General features: G+C 37.3%; 2 protein-coding genes across 3 annotated transcripts in view; both read left to right on the top strand.

Moving 5' to 3' along the window:
- Positions 1-4,190: 4,190 nt before the first annotated feature.
- Positions 4,191-22,505, top strand: part of LOC145769366 (solute carrier family 2, facilitated glucose transporter member 8-like) — a 30,023-nt gene continuing 11,708 nt past the window's right edge. For both annotated transcript variants that reach the window (XM_082580982.1, XM_082580981.1), the window contains exons 1-7: positions 4,191-5,086; positions 12,771-12,877; positions 16,243-16,399; positions 17,644-17,760; positions 18,267-18,356; positions 18,619-18,718; positions 21,220-21,380. In XM_082580982.1, coding sequence (XP_082437108.1) covers positions 5,075-5,086; positions 12,771-12,877; positions 16,243-16,399; positions 17,644-17,760; positions 18,267-18,356; positions 18,619-18,718; positions 21,220-21,380 — 744 coding nt within the window. In that variant the 5' untranslated portion in view covers positions 4,191-5,074. The remainder of the gene's footprint in view (positions 5,087-12,770; positions 12,878-16,242; positions 16,400-17,643; positions 17,761-18,266; positions 18,357-18,618; positions 18,719-21,219; positions 21,381-22,505) is intronic.
- LOC145769365 (uncharacterized) lies at positions 5,476-12,715 on the top strand. The gene is made up of 2 exons (XM_082580980.1): positions 5,476-6,830; positions 6,882-12,715. Exons 1-2 carry the CDS (start codon positions 5,604-5,606, stop codon positions 8,892-8,894), a joined length of 3,240 nt encoding a protein of 1,079 aa, XP_082437106.1. The 5' UTR covers positions 5,476-5,603; the 3' UTR covers positions 8,895-12,715.

Raw genomic sequence — 22,505 nt, 5'->3', positions numbered from 1 at the left:
TTTCTCTAGGACTAGGCTATAGGCTACGGCTAACTTGCTCTAGCACACGAGCACGAGAGTCGAACCAGCGCCTCGTGATTTTGATTCAAGCGCGTAACCACTGAGCTAACAGGCCTACCTTACATATATATATTTATAGTTTGGTTTAGTTTTGAATCTTTATCCTCAATGGAGAGCAGTCCGTAGAATGCGTTGCTCAGGGGTGCCGGAACGGTTTTTGATTGGGGGGGGCAGCTTTTGAAAAAAGTGCACTTTTGTTGTTGAAAGGCCAATTTTTTTTGTAAGTTTTAAGATAACATAGGCTATAGCCAGTGGCGTACGCAGGGGGGGGGGCCATTGGGCCATGCCCCGCCCCCCCCCTTAAAAATGGTTTAGTAGTTAACGACGTAGATTAAGGCATTTAATGTGTTTTGCATTGCTCTGTCAAAGCAATCACTGTAACAATGTTGTTTTATAGACTAAGCCAATAGCAAATACATGGCCCAATCCACCTACCCCACCCCAGGTATGCCAATGTAGAATAGTGTTCTGTAAGCCTATTATAGTGATTAGTGAGAGAAATGGATAAAGTCTAAACTAAAACCATACTGGAATATTATGAAGACGTCTGGGATATCAATGGCCAGTGGCGTAGCCAAGGGGGGGAGGGGGTTGCAACCCCCCCTTTGGCACGCGTGTGACGTCACAATATTGGGAATGATGCTTTCAGTCTCTTTATGCGAATGATGCTTTCAGTCTAAAAAAAACTTGCCTAATTTTAAACAAAACTGCATTAAAAGAGCGAGTTTTGCCAATACCAAACATTTAAACATCTCAGCCAGGAATTAACAACAAGAAAACATAGAGACTTAGCTTTATTTCCGAAAAATGTCGAAGAAAACATGATCTTATCCTTTTGCTATGCCACCTGACAGCACCATTTTACAGGAATATTTATACCCACATTTTTGTTGAAAATGCTCTCAGAATGCACCAAATTCAAAGTAGTTTTTCAAAATTTTCTGGGGGAGGCCCCCAGACCCCCCGCCGCTGGGTGTCGTCTCAAGCAAAAACGCCGTCGGGCTCCGCCCGCCGGTCGTCAAAGCTTTCAAAATTCCTGGCTACGCTACTCTCAATGGCCCCCCCCCCCCTTGAGAAAATCCTGCGTACGCCACTGGCTATAGCGATAATGCTCATCCATCAGCTCATCATCGAGTAATGATACAAGTGTCCGGTAGCCTATACAAAGAATAATGGCAAGGAAGATCATAATGCTATGTTATAATGATGTAGGGCCTTGTAGGCTAACCTACTGTGATACAGGATTTTGTGTCGTGAATATTAATTTGAGGCAGAAATGAAAGATTATAATTAGGCTAAACGCAAGTAGCTGAAATTATTACAGTATGTATTGTATTGCAAAATGTGCAGTAGCTTACATAACCTTAAAAGAGCACCATTGCCCCCCTGACCCCCCATCCACAGAAAATTTGAGTGCTAGGGGGCAGGGTTGCCAGATACTCAAGCTATAGTAAGGCCAAATCCATTATAAAATAAGGCCAAAAAAAGGCCAAATTTTTTATTTACTTCTAAGGCTAAATAAACGCTAACAACTTAATTGAAATAATTTTTTGAAAATGTCATTTTACAATCAAATATGACAGATAATAATTTAGCACTGTCAGAGCATAATGACCGGTTCGTTTGCATAATTTGATTAATGAAAAATTACTGTAGTAGCAGATAAACTAGAAACCACTATTACTTCAATTCATGAACAGTGCTATTCGGAACATCTAGCTAAGCAATAAGCATGAATTTGTCTTATTGAGTATATGTACCAGGGATGTCTACAACTACAGGATTGGAAACTATTTTCAGGGCTATACATGAATACAAAAGAATTATTAAAATAAAACACTGTTTGTATCAACTAAAGAATGTATAAAATTCAATTTTGCAATAACAATATAAAATATAGTCTTCACTCACATCAAAACTTATTTGCTGGGTTTTTTTTTTTTGGTCATTTATCAGTCATTGACCGATTTTTTAGCAAAATGTCCGAAAAAAATGTAGTCAATTTGGTCAAAATGTCCGAAAATATATATAGTCAACTGACTATTAATGACCAAAAATGACTAAAAATGATCGAAATAAATAAAAAATGACCGAATTTTTTCAAGCCATTTCGGACAAATGACCGAAAAGTCTCAGCAAAAAAAAATCCCAGCTTATTTGATGTATAGAAGTTTAAAACCACAAATCTAAAAAATCAAAAATAAACGAATGCAAAGATTTCCTGTCGTTCTGTAGCATTTTGCGTATTGCAAACCGGATCAGAAGTACGGTAAACGTGGAGTGTTCAAAAATCAGTGAAATGTGTTGTCGTAGGCTTTTATAATAAACTTATTCACAGACCAACCCAGTACGAAATCAATACGTTTAAGATTTCATAAGAACTAAAACTAATACTCGGTTTTGAAATTATTTAGCAGCAAACAAAATACGACAAAATTGAACAAATGGAATGCAAACACATCACATTAACAAACAAGGCAAGTGTATATTATACTTTACGGTTTACGGCAGGTGCAACTTAATAAAACTGCCCTGTCCACCGCTAACACATTCTCTACTCTCTACCAATGTCTCTACTCACTAATTAAAATTAAAACGAATATAGGTCAGCCTCTAAGTGATGATAAGTGATACTTTTATATTACAATTGAAATTGAATTTCCTTAAAATAATACTTTCTAAATCGGTCAAAACTTGCAGCCATAAAAAGGGCCAAATAAGGCCAGATTTTCTGGCCTTATTTGCATCAATTTTTGTAGGCCAACTGCAATTTAAAAAGGCCAGTTTTCTGGAATTTGGCCTAAAAAAAGGCCATCTGGCAACCCTGCTAGGGGGCATCCGCACGGGTAGCCACTTTAACAAGTCGAAATTCTGCCACTGAAATTGACTACAATGCAAGCGCCAACCAATCAGAAAGTGTTATAAGAGGCTACCGTCCAATTGTGACCCTTCTAGCACTCACCCAGAGAGTTAATGCTTGTTTTGAACTTTATTTGGTAATTACAGAAGAAAAAGAGCAATAGCAGTGGTGAGAATCGAACACGCGTCAATGAAATTATTACTTTCTATCCCTAACCCTAACCCCTAAGCCAACCAGCTGACAAAAAATCAATCACTTAATTTGCTTTCTATGATCTTCTTTTCGCCATTTTTTACGTCACTTAAACCGTAGCTTATGATTGGTTGGCGGTTTCATTCTAATCAATTTCAGTGGCAGAATTTCGACTTGTTAAAGTGGCTACCATCCGCACGAGTCAGTGACTCTGTCTGGGATTCTTGGAAAAGTTGCCAGTTCCGTGGTTTTCGAGGAAAATTTTAACAGTTGTGATTTGTATGTATCTCGGCAGCCGATTGTAACATGAATTCACAGTGATAGACGCCGGTTTTTCAGTCATGAGGCTGGGATCGTTGGTATTGCACCACCTGATTTATGCCACAAGAACTTTCAACTACCGCTGTGATTGATTCATCTGGTTTCCCTTTATTTTAAACAAAATTTTATTAAAAAATGTCATATTTTGTAGAAATGGTTGTTTTTGATAACTTACTTTGCCCAAAATTTTTTGTTTTGATATCATTTTTGTGTCAACCAACCTACTTTTAGGCTTGTTTTCAACTTTTAAAAAAGTGCTTTTGATAGTCCGTTACGTAATTTCAATATGAGTGTAACTGTGTACCGGTATATTAGTTTGTTTTTGTGATGTTGGGTTAAGTCGTGTTCTCATTGCTTTAAGAATTGGCGCTCCAGTTGTTCCAGGAACGAGGAGGCGACTGATTCTTAAATCTTAACTAATTCATCAACTTATTTTAAAGTATCAGGTTTGGTGGCCGTGCTTAACTATATTTATTGATGCATACCGCAATATTAGATCCATTCATGCACGTCTTAAACCATTAAGGTTTTGCCCCCTTTTCCTTTTGTTAGTTTTGTTACTGTATTTCTTTTTCACAATATCATTTCTTTTGCATTCTGACAAAGAAAAATAAATTGAATTGAATTGAATTGAATACTGCAGCTTTTCAGAAGCCATATTAGGCTAAAAATTAAAAAAAATATCTGGCAACGCTGACTGAAAGTGTTCGCAATTTTTGTGAGAGATTGTCAAATCAGATTGGACATCACAGGATGTCAAGTTTTCACTTCACTCACTTGTCAACTAAATAACTAGCATAGGCTAAATTAAATAGCATAGGCTGTTGAATAGTTGATCTGCTTATTATTACGATTTTATTGCAAACAACATTGTCCACAGTAGCCTAAACACACACCAAGCAGTGTAGTTAATTAGGCTAGAGATTAACACTTACCGGTACTGTTTGTCATATACTGTTTTTTCGTTGTGATGGTCAGAACTAAAAACAAACTAAACTAAACGGCCACAAAAATGCGTAGCCTAACGATTGAGTCACTTCGGGTTCGAATTTAGTTTAAAAATTTAAGAAACACCTCTTGGTGGTATCGAACTCATATCCTTGGGAGTAAGAGCCAGACAAAGATTGCACACGCCACAGATTCACTTGGCAAAAGCGGTTGAATTTAGAAGTTATATATGCACTTTTTTTCATTTGTTTTTTCGAGAAAGAAGAAAAAAGACGCACCAGCGCGCATGCGCAGTAAAAGCGACGTAAAGATTAAAAAAAGGCATGGAACGGCTGTACGGCGCCGTAAATGGCTTTACGGCGCCGTAAATGTAGCCACTTCCTACTTTGTTTGCCCCAATAGCTCAGTTGGTTAGCGCTTGAATTCATGAACGAAGAAGCTTCAAGACCAAGTGGCGCTGGTTTGACTCTCGGGGTGTGCGCTTCAGCAACGCATTCTACAGACTGCTCTCCATTCAGCGGCGCCTAATGGATAGAATAATTCTCCGCCAACAAGACTTCAACAATCGGAAATTTCACTCTGTCAATCTTGGTAACCGAACCTGTGTCAGTAGTTCAAAGCCTCGTAATAAAATACCATTGCAGGGGTGTATCCGGCGAGTAACCTTGGAAGGGACGATTTCAACCAAACGCAATGATATGTACGGTAGGTCTACATTAATTGTCTCTGAGGTTAATTATTGTTGCTGTGAACAAAACCTTTATTTTATTTTAAGGTTAATTCATTCTTTGACTGATTTATTAACTGTAGCAATCTTTACCTTCAAACTGAGAAAGCTTTTGTATCGCCTAATCCTGGCAGTTTTGTATACTTGTAAATGCATTAAACTACCAACAGTCCAACACAGGCCCTCAGCCGTCACGGAGATTTTGTGAGTATCTGCTTGTTAAAGCGTTGTCTGTGAATTATTTCATTCTACAATGCATTGTGTAAATGCACACTGCTGAATTGCTTGTAAGCATCCATTTTTATGCGTAGCTTTTGCCTATCAAGTTTAGCTTTGAAAAGCACGTTGAATAACAAGAGAAGTTTGACCCCTTTTGCAATCGCCAATACAAACTTGTTCATTGATTTCATCATTGTAGTAGGCTATTAACGTTAATTTTTTTAGATAAATGTTTAGGTCAATTTGTATGAATTCCAGTTATATAATTCAACAATCATGAAAAAATTCTTTGCACAAACTCCAGGGAGTGAGTTTTTGGGGAAAGTATTAAGGGTGTCGAGGTACCATGTCACAATAGAAGAAATTTTAGCTGAAGGTGGATTTTCTGTTGTATTTTTGGGTAAACTTTCTTCTGGCCAAAAAGTTGCCCTTAAACGTATGTTTGTCAACAATAAAGAAGCCCTGCAGGTTTGTCGAAGAGAAATTGATATTATGAAGCAGCACAATGGTCACAAAAATATAGTTCGTTTGCTGGATGCAAGTATCAGTTCTTCGGGCGGTAACAGTGGCATTTTTGAAGTTTTACTTTTGATGGAGTGTTGTAGAGCTGGCCATGTGGTGCAACTGATGAATTTAAAATTAGATACCAAATTTTCTCAAAATGAAGTGCTAAAGATTTTTTGCGATGTAGTTGAAGCTGTTGCAGCATTGCATGGATCCCAACCTCCAATTATTCATCGTGACTTGAAAGTTGAGAATGTACTTCTAAATGATTCTGGAAACTATGTTCTGTGTGATTTTGGAAGTGCTACTACTGAATTACTAGATCCGAAAAATCAAGAAGCAAGGCAAAGGGTTGAAGAAGAAATTACAAAATACACCACCCTTTCTTACCGGGCCCCAGAAATGGTAGACCTTTTTATGGGAAAAGTCATTGGAACTGCTGCTGATATTTGGGCTTTGGGATGTTTACTTTATAAACTATGCTTTTTTGATCTTCCATTTGGAGAAAGCACCTTGTCTATTCAAAATGGATCATTTACGGTTCCTGATGATTCTAAATTTAGCAAGGAAATTCATTGCCTAATCAGGTATATGCTTGAGCCCAAGCCAGAGGAAAGGCCAGACATTTATCAAGTTGCTCATTTTTCTTTTCTTGCAGCAAGGACCAAAAATCCTATAAAAAACATTCATAACTCCAAAATACCTAACCAGCTGCCATGCCCACTGACTTCTAGTCAAGCTGAGGCACAAAAAGAACTGCTTAAGAAGGAAGCTCAAGCTAAGTTAGGAATGTTGAGTGTGGATACTCCACGAGAAACAAGTATTGCTCCTCGGAAACGACCTCAAGGAAAGCTTTCAATGCCTCATGCTTCTACCAAGCCTTTGCCTGAAGCAGCTTCAAAGAGGGAGCCTGCAAAATCAGTGGTGCAGCAGCAAAGCCAAGCAAATGCAAGGCACCAACAGCCACAACCAGTCTCTAGAGAAAACCCCACTCAAGATGTAAACATGACAAGGCAGATGGAACCTATCATGTTCCAACCACAACCTCAGCCACCTGCTCAGAACCTGACTAGTGAGTTCAATCCTAAGCTTGTATTGCAGTTGACCAAATTAATGGAAGAAGAGCAAAAAATCATGCAACATCTTGGGCCCGTCAGTCAGCGCATTCTGGTCACAGCTCAGCGAATGGGAGCCCTGCAGCAGCAAGCGACTCAGCAACCAGCCCTGATGCAAGTGATGCAACCTCAAATGATTCAATTGCAACAAGAACATTCTATTCTTACCCAAAACTGTCAAGAATTAAAAATAAAGCTTGAGCATGTTCAACTTTCTATATTACAAATTAAACAATTGATTGCCCAACAAGCTGCTAACCAATTGCAGATGAAGACCATGAGTGAACGTCTTCAGCAACAGAAGCGAATTCAAGAACAACAGCTTTTGCAAGAAAAGATGCGCCAAGAGCAACTGCTAAAACAAGAAAAGGCTCAACAAGAACAACTGTTAAGACAACAAATGCAGCAACAATATTTAGAGCAACAGCAACTTCTATCGCAACAACAAGCTGCTTATGCTCAAGCAGTTGCGCAGGCCAAAGCAAGTCAAGCAACACCCAATAAGCCTCCCCCAACAATTTCCAGGGGGCAAACACATGGGAACATCAATCTCCTGCCTATTACATTTGGTGGGGGTATCACAGAAAATGTCGTACAAACTCCTCCTGTCATGGATGATAGCTTGAAAAGACATAAAAGGTCACAAAGTGATGTTCCAAGAAGTGTTGCTCAACAAAAACAAAACAGAGAGTCGTTGAGTGTTGAAAGAAATTTAACAATTGTTGATAAGCCAAGAAGTTCAAGTAGTAATAACTTAACGCCAGAACTTCAAACTTGGAACCCATTTGATGGTGATAGTTTTCAGGAAGTTAAACAAGACAGTAGAACTGATCAGGAGTTTGATGATTTTCTGACTATGCGTCATCCATCTACAGAGAAAAGGCAGCAAAATCCTGTCATTGAGAACACTGGAGAAGCTCAATATTTCCAAACCAACACAGCTGAATTTGGAAGTGACAATTTTGTTTCTAGCATACCTGAAGCCGATGAAAGTTTGAAAGAACTTGAAATTGAGCAAAAATCTGTGGATATCAGACTTATGCAAAATATTCTTCAAGCTGGAGGTGATGTTACCACCCCAGCATTTCAGCAGGAGCAAGGGCTTGAACAACAGCAGTTCCAAAAACCTCAGGCAGACACTTCGGTCAGTGTTGCCTCGGGAATGACTGCTGATGGATTAAGAGTATTTGGAGTGATAAAACAAGATGAAAATGTGCAGTCACAACATTCAAATTCACAAGAAGAGAAAAAAACTTCAGAAACTGACTGTTTTGGAGAAAAACCATTTGCTGCAATGGGAAGTGATGATATTCCTGCTGTAGCGCATCCCAGGTCATTGTCTAATGGTTCTGATATCTTTAGCAATGCTCCTTTTCCACCAACAGATGAGAAAAATGCACCAGATTTATTTGGTCTTACTCCTTTTGATTATTCATTGAAAGAAGATCAGACATTTCCAACCTCATCAACTGCTGTTGAAACACAACCCCATAATCCATTTGATGCTGCCCCTTTTAAAGTTCAAACTCATGAAAACGTTATGCCTAAAGCTACTGAAAAAGACTTATTTGGTACATCCCCATTCATGCCACATAAAGATCTGGATAATCAGACTCAAAAGTTGAATCGTAAACCAGCTATTCGTCATCATCCAGACATAAAAAGTGCATCAACAAGTTCCATAGACTTTGCGCAACAGAAAGAGAACGTTAACTCTCAATACCGAAGAAATCGGGCGAGAAGGCCTTCCCGAAGTAGTAGTGAAAGCAGTAGTGGTGGCACAACTCGCAGGTCAAAAGTAAAGAGTGCCAATCAAAAAAACAGCCCGAACTTGCGTACTGCCACCAAAGAAAATGACTTCAGATCATCCGATGCTGCACAATCTTCTGAAAGCACCGATTTATTTGGATTAGCTCCATGGTCAAACAGTGATATTAATGTTAAATGAATACAAATTGTTGGTTTTTTGTTAAGCCATCAATTACCTGAATGACAATTTAGTCGTTTGTGATTCTTATTCTATTGGCCAGTTTAATGACTTAACGAATGTTAACAATGCTAGCTGTGTATTTTTTCCTGTTAATTTTGCTGCTTATTCTATTTTATTGTTAAATAACCAAGCTGTGTTTATGTAGGCTACTTTCGTTGCTCATTTTCCTAAACAAGCAGAAAATGATAAATACGTGATGCTTATCATAAGTTAGAGTTTGAACAAGGCGTCCTGATGCAAAACTTATTAAAATACTGTCTGGAATGTACTACAAACATAAAAACAATGTTAAAATTTTATTGTCATGTTGTGTTGCTGTATTCATGACCTTACCAAATGATCTTTTTTACAGCTTATTATGTTGAATTGTACTTTATTATTTGATTGATGAACATTATTCTGTCACTGCTTTCTGCCAGTATGGTAGTAAAGGCATTACTTGTGCCATTGTGTGCTTTAAATGCATGGGATATGAAATACATATTATTTATATTATTAACTATGATAGGCTACATCATCAAATATGATTGAGATGATTTCATAATATGTTTTATCTCTTTTGTTATCTCTGATACAAATAGGGAAACTAAGTAATATAACAGCGGTGTGAAAGAATTAAACTTTTTTCTGGTTTGTTTTGATTTTCTAACTGTTGTTTTTCGTAATGGCATAATTTATTTGATTATTGGATTTTTTTCCATGCGATTGGTGGTTTCTGAATTTAGGGTACCTGAAAAGCATTCAGTAGGTTTGTGAAGACATTAAGTTTAGGAAAATCACCAACTTAAAAGTGTAGTAGTTCACAGACTTGAAAGTTTGGGGAAATATAATTTCAATCAAATTTGAAATATGCATTGTTTGCAAACCAAGCATTTCAGACTAAAAACTTGACTTAACACAAAACAAGAAAATAACTTTGATGAGATGCTTTATTCTTTTTCCTTTTATAATAATTTCATTAAAGTTAAATGGACTGTCCTTCTCAAAACAAATATTTTTATGTGAGAGTTGTCAATGCAGTTGTGAGATATATATTGATCGCTCTATGCTCATTTCTTGATTCATAAACATAATAAATTTGAAAAAAAGGATTACATTTGCAGGTTCACTCAGATTTAATTCTACATATATATGGTATGTTTTCAACTGCTTTTTAAAATAAAGACATGTTGTTCTATTTATACATTCTTCACACATGTTCAGTTGGTTGTAACCATTCTTTTTCATTGATTCAGTTTATTATATATATAATCCATATATTTTGATTTTACTGCAACTATCCTTGCCGTCACAAATCCATCTGCTCAATCGCCTCATAAATTTATGTCTAGTTGCTTGCACAGCCCTTGAGATCCTTGCAAAACAGATTTTTTTTATTGTTTTTGTGTTGCATGCTATGTATTTCAATACATACATATACAGGAAAATCCTGCAGAGAAATTTGCATACCGGCTACTTTATCGCAGTAGGATTATGTTGCTCAAACAATTACAATTCAATTTGCAAGACTATTTTAGCCTAATCTGATTAAATCCTCCATTAACTATAATGCATAAAAGCACACAGAAAAAGCGAGGAGTGTATTCATGCAAGCTATGCATTACTAGATAAAAAAAAATCACCAAACACCTTAAAGTACACCTAATTTCTTCCTTCATGGCGGCAATAACTGCGTTTTTGCGTTCTTGGTTAAAACACACAAGATTCTTTACAACCTGTTTTTCTGATCAACTGAATTCGTCTGCAAATGAAATTGAAACTTCATGCTACCTGCAAAAAGATGTGATTAACTGATTATGTGTATAATGTCACACCATTTACTGATAACTATTTGAATGCATTGTGTCTATTACTGTTGGTGATGACGGTTTATAAAAACGAAATTTAAGGTGGTAGTATTTGCATTGATCACATGCCATTACTTTACTGTTTGTTTGAGAAAATATGTTAAGTAAGTTTGCTTTCATTTTTCAATTATTTGTTTTCAATTGTAAAGTAGAAGTTATGTCAAAATTGCATTATAAATTTTGATACAACACATAGGTGGTGTGCTATATGTGGATTGTGGATTGCACTAGAGAAGTTTTGTAGTCAAGTATTTTGATGCTAAAAATGTAATTAACAATAACAAGCTGTCCTGATGAAGTCTTAATATTTAACAATCCTTGTGTTTCTAAAATTTTTCGTTCATTTTCTGGTATGTTTAGCTATGCAGCCAACATAAGTCTAAATGTTTAGATACAGTCATCGTTAGTTATAGTCACTTCATAACACAAGCTGTCATTGCTGATATGTATACTCAATTATGATGTTGTAAGGTGGGCTAAGAATAGATGCATACAGCATAGGTTACATTTATTTCTTTAACTTTTATCAGTATAGATAGACCTATGTAATGTATACCGTTAACCTGTTTAGTAGCTGACAGCCATGCTGATTACTTGGGTCTGCTACTATTCGGTGAGCTCCTAACCCCTAACCCTAAAACGGCAATGATAATTAGGCTACAGTACCCGATAATTTAAAAATAAAAAATTGAAAAAATCACCGAATAGGGATCAAGCTCACCGAATCGGACTCACCGAAACGGGCCATTCCGTGATTACTCATATGCAGATATATTATATATACATACACACACAAAAAGAGCTAATTAGTGTGTGTCCATTAAAGCATCAGTTGTTGTAGGCTACTTTCCAGTAAAACTTGGTGAAGCAGTGTCAATGCTCATTGCTGTTATTGTGTTTGTGTACGATCGTTTCATGAATTGAAATCTTGAAGTCTTGAATTGAATAAACAGATTGTGTGGCAGCTGATACATGTGCTCATGAAATTGTTGCTTTGAAATCAACACAGCTCATTCCTTTCACTTTATTGTAAACATCTTACAATGTAACTCACTCGTTTCTCTAATTAAACCGGTTATAATGAATGATAGGCTGTACAATATATAGGTATGGCTTTTGCTCAATAAAATTATTTAAATTCAAAAGAGATAAGGACAATTAACAATGAGTTTATTTATTGCATTTGATATTTGACTACATCCACATAACTGTTTCATGAGAATTGAATTGCTGATCAAAATAGAAAGATGTTTATTTTGAGAGTTTCATTGTTTTAAGCACCCTTGTAGATGATAAGAGTGCTATTTTGTGAATATTATATGGTATATAAAGAGTAAGTTTAGCTTTTTAACAAACGCAAAATCGCTTACTGGTATTTTTTCGACAAAAAACAGCTGAAATGTATTTATTTGGTAAAAGATTTGTACTAAAATTCTACCTGTTCTGATGGTAATTGATCATACCACCCACCTGGGTTCACAATGCAACTCAGACCAGAAGAAATTTATTTTCTTTTTTGTATGCTTTGTTTACATTTATTTTATGAAATCGTATAGTTTGTTTTATGTCAATGTGATAAAATTCAAGCTTCCAACTGTTTAGTGCTTTTCTGCTTTACACCAGTTGAACAGCTATGTGCATTGTGCATACACTTCTGAGCATGGTGTAAATGCATCTCAGAAGACATTCGACTGTTTTGAGTACTTTGTAACTGCTTCTGTTTCTTTGTTTATATATAATTGAAATCTTTTCAGTTCATTCAACGTTATTTTTTCATGTACAATACAAATTGTTAACTTGCTTTCTGTTTCAACTGTTGCATATTGTACCATCTTTTCTCCTATGTTTCGTGTTGTGTTGAACCCTTGACATTTACCGTATATAATTCACATTCACCATTACATACCGTACATTATATAATGTTGACGACTTTCATACATTAGAGTTGCAGCATTTTTTTGACATTAAGCGTTACGTTGTATTAAAGGAATTTATGGCTGACTCTGCTCCTTCAGATGAAGCAAAGGACTTTGCCAGTATGGATGATGTTCCTTTGCTCCCATCACAAACCTTTGTTAAGGAAAACAGACAAAGGTAAGAGTATGAAGATAATTGATTTTTACCATTTAACTGTAGGGGGTTGTAAATTGGACACTGGGTGCTGATTGAGTTTTGCAAACTTTTAAATTGCTCAGGGCACATATAACGGGTCTGCTACTATTTGGTGAGTCCGATTCGGTGAGTTCGATTTGGTGAGTTCCTAACCTCTAACCCTAACCCTAAAACGGCAATGATAATTAGGCTACGGTACCCGATAATTTAAAAAAAAATTGAAAAAATCCCCCGTTAAGGGATCGGACTCACCGAAACGGGCCATTCCGCATATAACAGACCATTTATACTCTTTACAGTATCCATTCCAGCAACTTTTATTTTCTTTTAAAGAAAATCATTTTGACTTAGAATAAGTTAGCTATAATATATCTTTATTTTTAGTTATATACAGTACATTAAAAATTCGAAGACAAGCAAATTATATAGATAGTGTGGTTTAGTGCTTCAATATCAAACAAACACAACTACTACAATAACAATCAAATCACTTTGAAAAAAAAAGTTTAACATTTGTAAGCATTTTCATAAAAATAAACCACTAGTCATTGTGTTGTTTTTTGTCATCTTAATCATACAGACTAACAACCCTGCAAGGTGTAGTGATAGATTGTGTGTTGAAACAATTCAGAGGGATGGAAGTCTTGTTGATGTTTTAGTGTCATGCTTTTACTCACAGTTTTTTTAGCATGTTTAAAATTGGATTCTACTCAACTGAATTTTTAGTTTAGTGAATCCTTTCTTTTTCTGATGACATGCAACTACCTAAAAGTCAATGCTAAACTTGTTATTTTATTATTAGTTTATTTCCAAGTTCAGTTTCACCGTCGGATTTATGTTTTCATGAATAAAACTTGTCTCAAAAGATTTTTGTTTCTTTGTGCAACAAACAACCTTTACTTGAAGTATTCTTGCCATCTGATTGGTTCAAACTGTATATATGTAAGTAAAAAAAATCAACTTTGAAAGTTAATTTATTGCGTTGCTGAGGTAATGTCTTTGTTTCATGCAATGGAGTACACTGCTCAAAACACGTTTCATGACTGCTGTGGGACAATGCCAATTGTCCACATTTTTTCTCAAACTTTCAATCTAATGGTGTTTTCAATGTTGGTTCAATGTAGAAAACAAGCTATGAGAAAGATGCTTCAACGTATATGATGGGAACTGTCAGACATTTGTCGATTATATGCCAAGATTTCTCTCAGACTTTGGAAACGGAAATGCATGACCATGGCAGATTGGTGCAAAGTTCCCAGGTAGCAAATCAGTCGCTTTTGACATTGATTCAACGTCTGCAGACGTTGAATCAATGTCAAAAGCGACTGATTTGCTGGCTGGGATGTTGTCATCAAACTCCAACAGAAAATTTGTGAATGTCGTAGTTGTAACAAGGATTAGTTAAAATTTGATATACCAATACTGAGACAGTGCTTGCAGGCAACAGTTTTTATTGAAGAAAAAATACAACCTGAATCAAATATTAATCACTTTGTGCTGTGTCTTTGTCAAACCTACTTCTCAAAGCTGTAGCAAAAACCACGTGTTGCACTATATTGTATGAGTACTGTGGTAAAACCAAGTCGTTTATTAAATAAAGTTTTGCACAAAAAGATGCTTTGACCATCAAACTACACAATTTTTGAATTGACTAAAATATTTAAAATTGTAAATTAAGTTTGGAGTCTTTAAGCTCTAAGTCTCGAACTCCGGCATCCTTTAAGTTCAGCAAGAGTATGCTGACATCCTCTATTGTACTCTTCCTATGTTATTGTGGAATAAAACGTCAACGGTATGCTTAACTTTGGTGTTTCATCACTTTGACACTGTACAGTGTACACGTCAATTATTTCTATTTTAACTTTAAATCAACTTGCTTAGCAAAGATAGCTACAAATATTGGGACTTCCACTGTTACTTGAATATCAAGTAACGCTAACCGGGTAGACATGAGAAATAGTAGCGACTCATAGCCTGCAGTACATTGACCTGAAAAGGGATTGCATGATCTTGGTATGTCGTAGGTACATAAGCTTTCCTCACCTGGTAAGCTGACTTGTGCTGGTATTAATGTAATGCAAACATTTCAACGATCTTGTTTGTTGTTAGAGATATGGTTGCTTCTTATATATCAGTGTTTCCCAACCTGGGGATAAATTACCCCCGGGGGGTAATTTGCCTGTTTTCGGCGGGTAACGAGACCGGAGGTTGTAAACTTTATAAAAGCGAAGGAATGGAACAGTCGTCTTTACAAGGAACTGTGCAAGAAGATGGGAGAAATATACGAAGTATTACTGTACCACACAGAAGTACGATGGCTGTCTCATGGCAAAGGATAACCCGTCTGGTCGAACTTCGTGAGGCTGTCCATGTTTTTCTGATAGAAAAGAAGTCCGACTTGACTGAATACTTCTCTAACCAACAGTGGATTTCCCAGCTGTGCTACCTGGCTGATATCTTTGGTGAATCGAACAAAGGCAATCTTTTAATTCAAGGCAAGAATGTAACTGTGATCGACACCAAAGTAGCCGGAGCAGCATTTATCGCTAAGGTTAAATTGTGGAACAAGCGAGTTGGAAGAAGCACAGTTTTAGACGTTTGACATGTATCTCGGAGGCAATGGACTTGAGTTGACAGCGGCGTTGAAGAAGGACATAGCTGACCACTTAGGCCAGCTAGCCAAGAAGATGGACAACTACTTTCCGAGTTTGAACACGGCTAGTTTTCAATGGTGCACTGAGCCCTTCACATGTGATGACAGCCAGGTGGATGATGACGACTGTTCGGCCAAAGAAGAATTTATCACTCTCCGAATTAACAAAGCGTTGAAACTTGATTTCAATGGGATAGGCTTAGAAACCTTCTGGTTTAGCAGACTCCAGGACGCACCAACATTAGCGACACGGGCATTAAATATCCTGACATCTTTTTCAACAACGTATCGCTGTGAACAAGGATTTTTAACTGTCTTGGGAAGGAACACAAAGAATCGCAATCGCCAGGATGTCGAAAGCGACACAAGAATTGTCCTCAGTAGCCTACCACAAAGCCCAGGATCACAAAGCTGGCGCCTGAAGTCCAGGCCTGACCTTCGCATTGAATGTTTACCACGCATTGTTATCTTGTATTCAGTATTGTATTGCATTTTGATTGTCATAGTAAGCCTTTTGAAATACATAGCAATAAACATTTTTGTTTTTGAAAATTGATCGTGGGGGTAATTGGCTCACTTCAGGGTGGAGATTAGGGCAACAGCCAAAAAAAGGTTGGGAACCACTGTTATATATATATAATAGTCTTTTTTTATTATGTTATATGTACTTATAGTATTCTTTTTATTCTTTTAGCAATCTCGTCATGTTTCTCTCATCAGCTGTGATGTTGCTTGGAGCCATCTCTACAGGAGCAATGCTTGGTCTGTCTTCTCCTCTCATCCCTAGCATCCAACATGACACATCAACATCAGCTATCCCTATTGGGACAACTGAGGCTTCGTGGATTGGAGTGCGTTGTTAAATTAGCACCGTTCTTGTTGAAATATGTTTTAGTTTACTTTTTAGACTTTAGGATAACAAGTTTCAGTGGGCGTTCCGTGCAAGTTGCAGCTACAGTGTATTAATTAAGCATACCTAGTGATCGTAATGACTTGTCGGCAGACTTCTAATTTCCTTTGGGGCGTGCAATCTTGCGGTCTTTCATTCCAATGACTGGGTTATCTACTGATAGCTGTCCAGTTACTGAGGGTGACTGTGTAAAAGTAGTTGCTGGTGACGAGAAACGGGAGCAAGTCTTTTAGGCGCAGACAGTTGGGCGCCGGTCAAATCGGCGCGCACACTGTGGCGTCTGGATATTAGGTGCGGAGCACTGTGGCACCCGTTTATTTAGGTGCTATTCCTAATAAAGTCTGCAGATTGTATCAGCTTAGCAGGTAGGGAAATGCTTTTCACACAAAATATTAACTTGAACAGAAAAATATGTTGTTTTGTTAATGCGCGTGCATTTATTTGTTGTTAGTCACGGCTTCACTGAGTGAAAGCTGTTTCATCCGGCAATACTTCACACAAAATGTTGTGTTGAACAGAAAAATATGTCATGGCTTGGGTGAGTGAAGCTGCTTAAATCGGCAATGCTTTTCACACAAAATGTTATATTGAACAGAAAAATACCGATATTAGATATTTGTAGCATCCCTTTTTCTTAGTCCTTTTTGTGTTTTGAATATTTATTAAAATACTATAGCTATGTAGTATCATATAATTGTTATGAGGTACCGTATGTTACATAACAATGAATTGAAGTAATTAACAATGTATAACAATGTTACATAACAATGAATTGAAGCAGTATTAACTTTATACATTTATGAATAAAATGACTTTTAAGAGTCTCCTACAAGTCAGCAGTTGTGAACTGAGCAAGCGACAACTGAGCAAGTGACAACTGAGTTAGCAACTTTTCAGCAAGTGGCTGAAGTTGGTAAATGATGAAACTGTGTAAGTAACAACTGAGCAAGCCATAACTTGGCATGTCATAACTAAATCAGCAAATTCAGTTTTCCAAGCGATCACCAAGCAAGTCCGACGTGAGCACGTAAATCTTATTTGTCGACTTGGTAGTAACTGAATTGCTCAGTTGTCGCATGCTGAGTGGCCCACCGACCGATCTTTAAAGTTTGTATTTTTTTCTTTACATATTTCATTGAAAACTAGCTTACTTTTTTAGTTTGTAAATTGTGCTCTTTGTCTTAGTCTCTGGTGTCTGTCGGAGGAATAGCTGGTGGACTGACGGCTGGTCTCGTCATGCAGTGGCTGGGAAGAAAATTTACATCTATTCTATCGAGTATCCCTTATTTGGGGGGTTTGCTGGTGAGATCCCACGGCTATCATATGATAGCTTTCTTTATGCATGTGCCGATTGTGCTGCATGCATCTTACACTACTGTAGTTTTCACTTGCTTTTGAATGCTGTAAAGTTTAGGAAATGTGTTCGCAATGAAATAAATTAGCAGCAACTTTGTTTCAACAACGTAAACTCTCTTCTCTCCCCCTTTCTCTCTTTCTCTCTCTCTCTCTCTCTCTCTCTCTCCATTTTGCTTTAAAGAAGCCTGGTTTTCATCCCGAAACATCAGGTTCGACCAGTTGTCTGTAGTGACTCCTCCATTTATCTTTATTGTTGACATCTTCAGTTTTCAAGTTTCCTTTGGTTCCAACAACATGATGAAAAAACAAAATGGTACTACCTGTAAGTTGTGGACTGAGGACGTACAACCATCTGCCAAGTAGGGCCTTTACAATGCCCACTCTATGAGCCAAAATAAAAACCACCAGTCAATATTCAAGCTTAATGTTAACATGATACCTTTGTCTTTCAGCTAATAACCTACGCACAAAACGTTTGGATGATATATATTGGGCGATTCATCTCTGGTATCGGAGTGGCTTTCACCAGTCTTGTCGTTCCGGTAAGGCCGACTGACCTCAAAGTTACAAGACAAGCTTGAATTGTTTTCTACTTTGATACTGTGACCTTTGCCATGCCTTTGCTTATTATTCATCTCTTTCCATAATAATTATTTAAAATTTTGTATAAGTTCTGTTCTTCGTCTATTGAAATGATGATACATATTTTCTCGACATTCCAAGCAGCTCTCTTATTTTATTTGGAAATTAATAAACGACGTAATAAAAAGAAAAACTTAACAATATTTTTTGTGACATTTCTAGACCTATGTGGCAGAGGTGTCTCCACATGCCTGGCGTGGTTTACTTGGCTCTTGCAACCAGTTGGCGATCACACTCGGAATATTATTGGTTTATACAATTGGTAAGTTGAGCTGCACACTATCCCAGACAGCAAATTCCATCATTTTTATATTATTTACATTCTGCAGACGTTGAATCAATGTAAAAATAACGGGTTTGTTGCCTGAGTGTTGGTAGCTCATTTGAATTGAATGATGTAATATGGTGAATCACTGAGATGTGACATTTAAAAGGTTGAATGAAGTGTTCAAAGTAAAAAAAAATATTTATTATATATTATTATTGTAACTGTCTCCGCCGCCAGTGTAGCCAAATCGTTTGGCATCCGCTGGCTTCGATCAGTCTTTCAACAAGGTTGATAGGATCTCCATTCTGTTTTGTCCTTTGCGATGTTTTGCAATCGATGGAGATGTGGTGTGCTGAGCAAGGATCCCAGGCCAGCTTTTCTGATGTCAGATCTCAGCAGTTGTAATAAATTGGTACGGTGACGTCCGGTTCGGCCTTGGTACTTTTTGCTGCCAATTATTGCAAATTCAAGGGCTTTCTGAGGAGGTGAGTCCTGGTGAAGTCTCAGAATGTGTCCAAACATGTTCCATCTCATGGTGGAGATCTTGCAAGACAATGGTTCACTGTTGCATATTTTGTAGAGATTTTTGTTCGAGATAAGACTGTTTGGCCAAGTATGACCAGTTATGACACGTAAATGTCTTCGATGACAGGCATCCAATCTTTCAAGACTTGCTTTGGTAACAGACCAGCTATTACAGTTGTAGATCATAATTGGGATGCAGTACGCGTTGTACAATCTTAGTCGCAACTGTAATGGGATTCTCGATCTCTTGCTCCATAGTTTCCAGTGTGATCTGAAAGCGACATTGCCTAAATTGCAGCGGGATTTGACATCGGCAGTGCTGCACAATAATGATCCCAAAAGTTTGTGTGTACGCCATTTTTCGTTTCCTCGAATCGGTAGGCTATCAGTATCAGTTTCATTTGTGTCTGCAAGAAATATGTGGGTGAATTCAGTTTTAGTCTCATTCATGAAAAGATTGTAGTTTTTCAGGTTCTTTGTAGCAATAGATTGTAGCATATCAAGTGGCTGTCTTTCCTCATCCAGAAACTCAACATCGTCTGCATACTCCATTTCCAAAGGCATGCATGTGTCAGATATAGGGGGGTTTGGTCTGGAGGACTGCTCTCGCACTGAGCTCAATGCTGCAGATAGGTAGCAGGTGAAGAGTATTGGGGAGAGGCTGTCTCCTTGAGGGGAACCGATGGTAGTCTCAAAGTTTGCGGACATTTCGTTGTTAATGCGCACATACAGTTTCGTGCCAGCTAGCAGGGCGCGGGTTAGTCGCAGTTCATCTTCATCACAGCCAGCTTGGTCTAAAATTTGAAGGATTTTTTTGCGTTTGATGGTGTCAAAGGCTTTGGACATATCTATTCCCATTTTGTGGAAGTCCCATTTTCTAGCCATTACCACTGAAACGAGCATACGTTGTGCCCAGACAATGTCAGCACAGCTTCTGCCACGTTTGAAACCGCTTTGGAAGGGTCCAGTGAAGCTGTCAATTTTGTCTCTAATCCGATGCAAAATGATGATGGAGAGGATTTTTCTGATGCTATTGAGGAGCACAATGGGTCGAAGATTAGCTGGTGGTCCTTTTGGTTTCTTGGGTTTTGGTATAGCAATTAGTATGCCTTCGCCGATGGTGTCAATTATATAAGCTTACATTTTGAAATCGACTTTTTTCAAAGCTTAATTTGATTAGATTTTTTGATGCTATCCTAGTAACCTAATACTAAAATTTGCAATCAAGTTTCTGCTAATAGCTGCACTGCTGCAGTTTTCTCTGTTACTGTATATAAACTACATTTATTCTTTTTACTAATTGGTAATTGCCCATCAGGGATAGCGTCCGCAGACGTTGAATTTGTGTAAAAATGGCGGATTTTGCTGTTTGGGTTACCACTGGTTTGCTCAGTTGCACAATCAGAGAGTTGAACTATTATTACTTGATCTTTTCATTTACTTGTTACATAAGTACATGAACACATTACAAACAGCATCATTTCAATCTAACACAAAAATGAAACTTGCCTAACCCTTGCTTTGGCATCACAAGTCTTATGCCAATTTAACCAGACTAACTAGTAACTATGCTAGATTTCTAAAGAAATTACTGACTCTTGGGAGTAAAATGGTTGGAAAGCCTGATCAATCTGATCAAAAAGTAGAGTTTGCTAAACATTATGAGTTCAGTATCTACATTGTGGGCTCTTTATTTTTTGATCACTGACTTTGTTGTGAAACATTGGGTGTTTTTATTAAAATTTCTCAAAGTTTTGTGTTTGATTATTCACAAATACACACACGGCTTTTGCTTTGTATTTTGGCCATTTTTTATCATTCAAATTATTATCAGTAACTAGAAATAGATGTATGATTGAGTAGAGTGACAATGAAACGCAGTTTTGTCAAACTGTTTCGACAAGAGAAGGATTCCAATACTATTTTTTACCTTTTTGATACGTTTGCTTATATCTTGTTAACGTTGTCAGGTGGTTTTTTAACTTGGAGATGGTTGGCTTTGAGCTTCGCGTGTATACCAGTCCTGTATGCATTTCTTTGCCTTTTCATACCGGAAACACCTCGCCACTTGTACATGAAGAATGAAATAGACCACTCCAAGGCTGTATTGCAACGTCTAAGAGGCCAAAACGTAAGTTTATTGTGATTTGAACGCTCAATTACGCGTTATGCTTCCTTGTACGCACTATCATTTTGATGTCACTGTTCCCAGTCATCGCAATTTCCTTTTTTCCGAATGATTCTCAACGTTGAATCGATGTTAAAAAACAAATATTGTTTGTTAAGTGCAAGATGCACTTTGGTTTTAATCAAATCAAACTGTTGGTGTATTTCAGTAAAGCAAACAATCTCGTTTATTTGGATCCGCTGTCGTATTTGTTTTCTTGTTTGTTTCTGCAGTGGCATAATGGCGAGTTCCCGTTCTATGTTTGTCATTTGTAAGTGTCATGTGAGTGTGAAATTATGTGTTCTTTATATGCAGTGGAATAAACACTGCCAGAATTTCTGCGGGTCCTGAACTGATTTGAATGTGGTTTAGTGTAAAAGACTCTTAACTAATTTGTATGCTCGTTTGTTGTTGCACAATGGGGTTGTGCGATCCACTCGGTGGCGCTACAACTGGGTCCTAGCAACACGCTCGCAGTGATTGCTTCAAGCTTTAGCACGCTTTGCGTAACGCGCGTATAGCTGATATGGGTGGGATGGGAGTGCAGTGTTGTGTTGATGTGAAGGCAAGAAGGTGCATATTACAAAGTTTGATACATTTTAGGCTTGATTAACGTTGCTGTGGCTATAAAAGCAAATAAGTAAACAGGCTTTTCGAACACATTGCATGACAAGGTATCGACTTGTGGTGACAGGCAGAGAGGGAGACAGAGCAGTTTTTGAAGCTATAATCCTTTAATAATGTCCTTGAAGTCTATGATTGTGCTGTCCCTTCCTTGTAATAATAAATTGAGATGATTTAACTCCGTAAACATGTCAGTTAAATAAGCAAGATTTTCTTCAAAATTATCAGCATTCATCACATCAATCAATTTTTTTTCAATCATGCCATTTTGTTTTTGGATTTGTTTGGCAGTTTGCTTCTTTTGCATTTCACTATCAATTTTATGCTGCATAAATGCCTTTACTTCTCTTCTTAGCTGAAATAATCGATTCAAAGCATTGCCTTTTGATTCAAAGCATTTGTCTTTTGATGACATTAAATAAAAACTCTTCTTTAATGTCATCTTTTATTTTGTAATGGACGTAA

The sequence above is a fragment of the Aplidium turbinatum genome, chromosome 4 (genome assembly GCF_918807975.1).
Source record: "Aplidium turbinatum chromosome 4, kaAplTurb1.1, whole genome shotgun sequence".
Lineage (NCBI taxonomy): Eukaryota > Metazoa > Chordata > Ascidiacea > Aplousobranchia > Polyclinidae > Aplidium > Aplidium turbinatum.
Note: the sequence above shows the minus strand (reverse complement) of the source record. Positions and strands in the feature narration are given on the sequence as shown.

Bases quoted from the DNA above. Each gene is read 5' to 3' on its own strand.
- LOC145769365 (XM_082580980.1), top strand. From the start codon at position 5,604: ATGAAAAAATTCTTTGCACAAACTCCAGGGAGTGAGTTTTTGGGGAAA. The intron at 6,831-6,881 runs GTAAACATGACA...CCACAACCTCAG, and splicing joins GAGAAAACCCCACTCAAGAT to CCACCTGCTCAGAACCTGAC.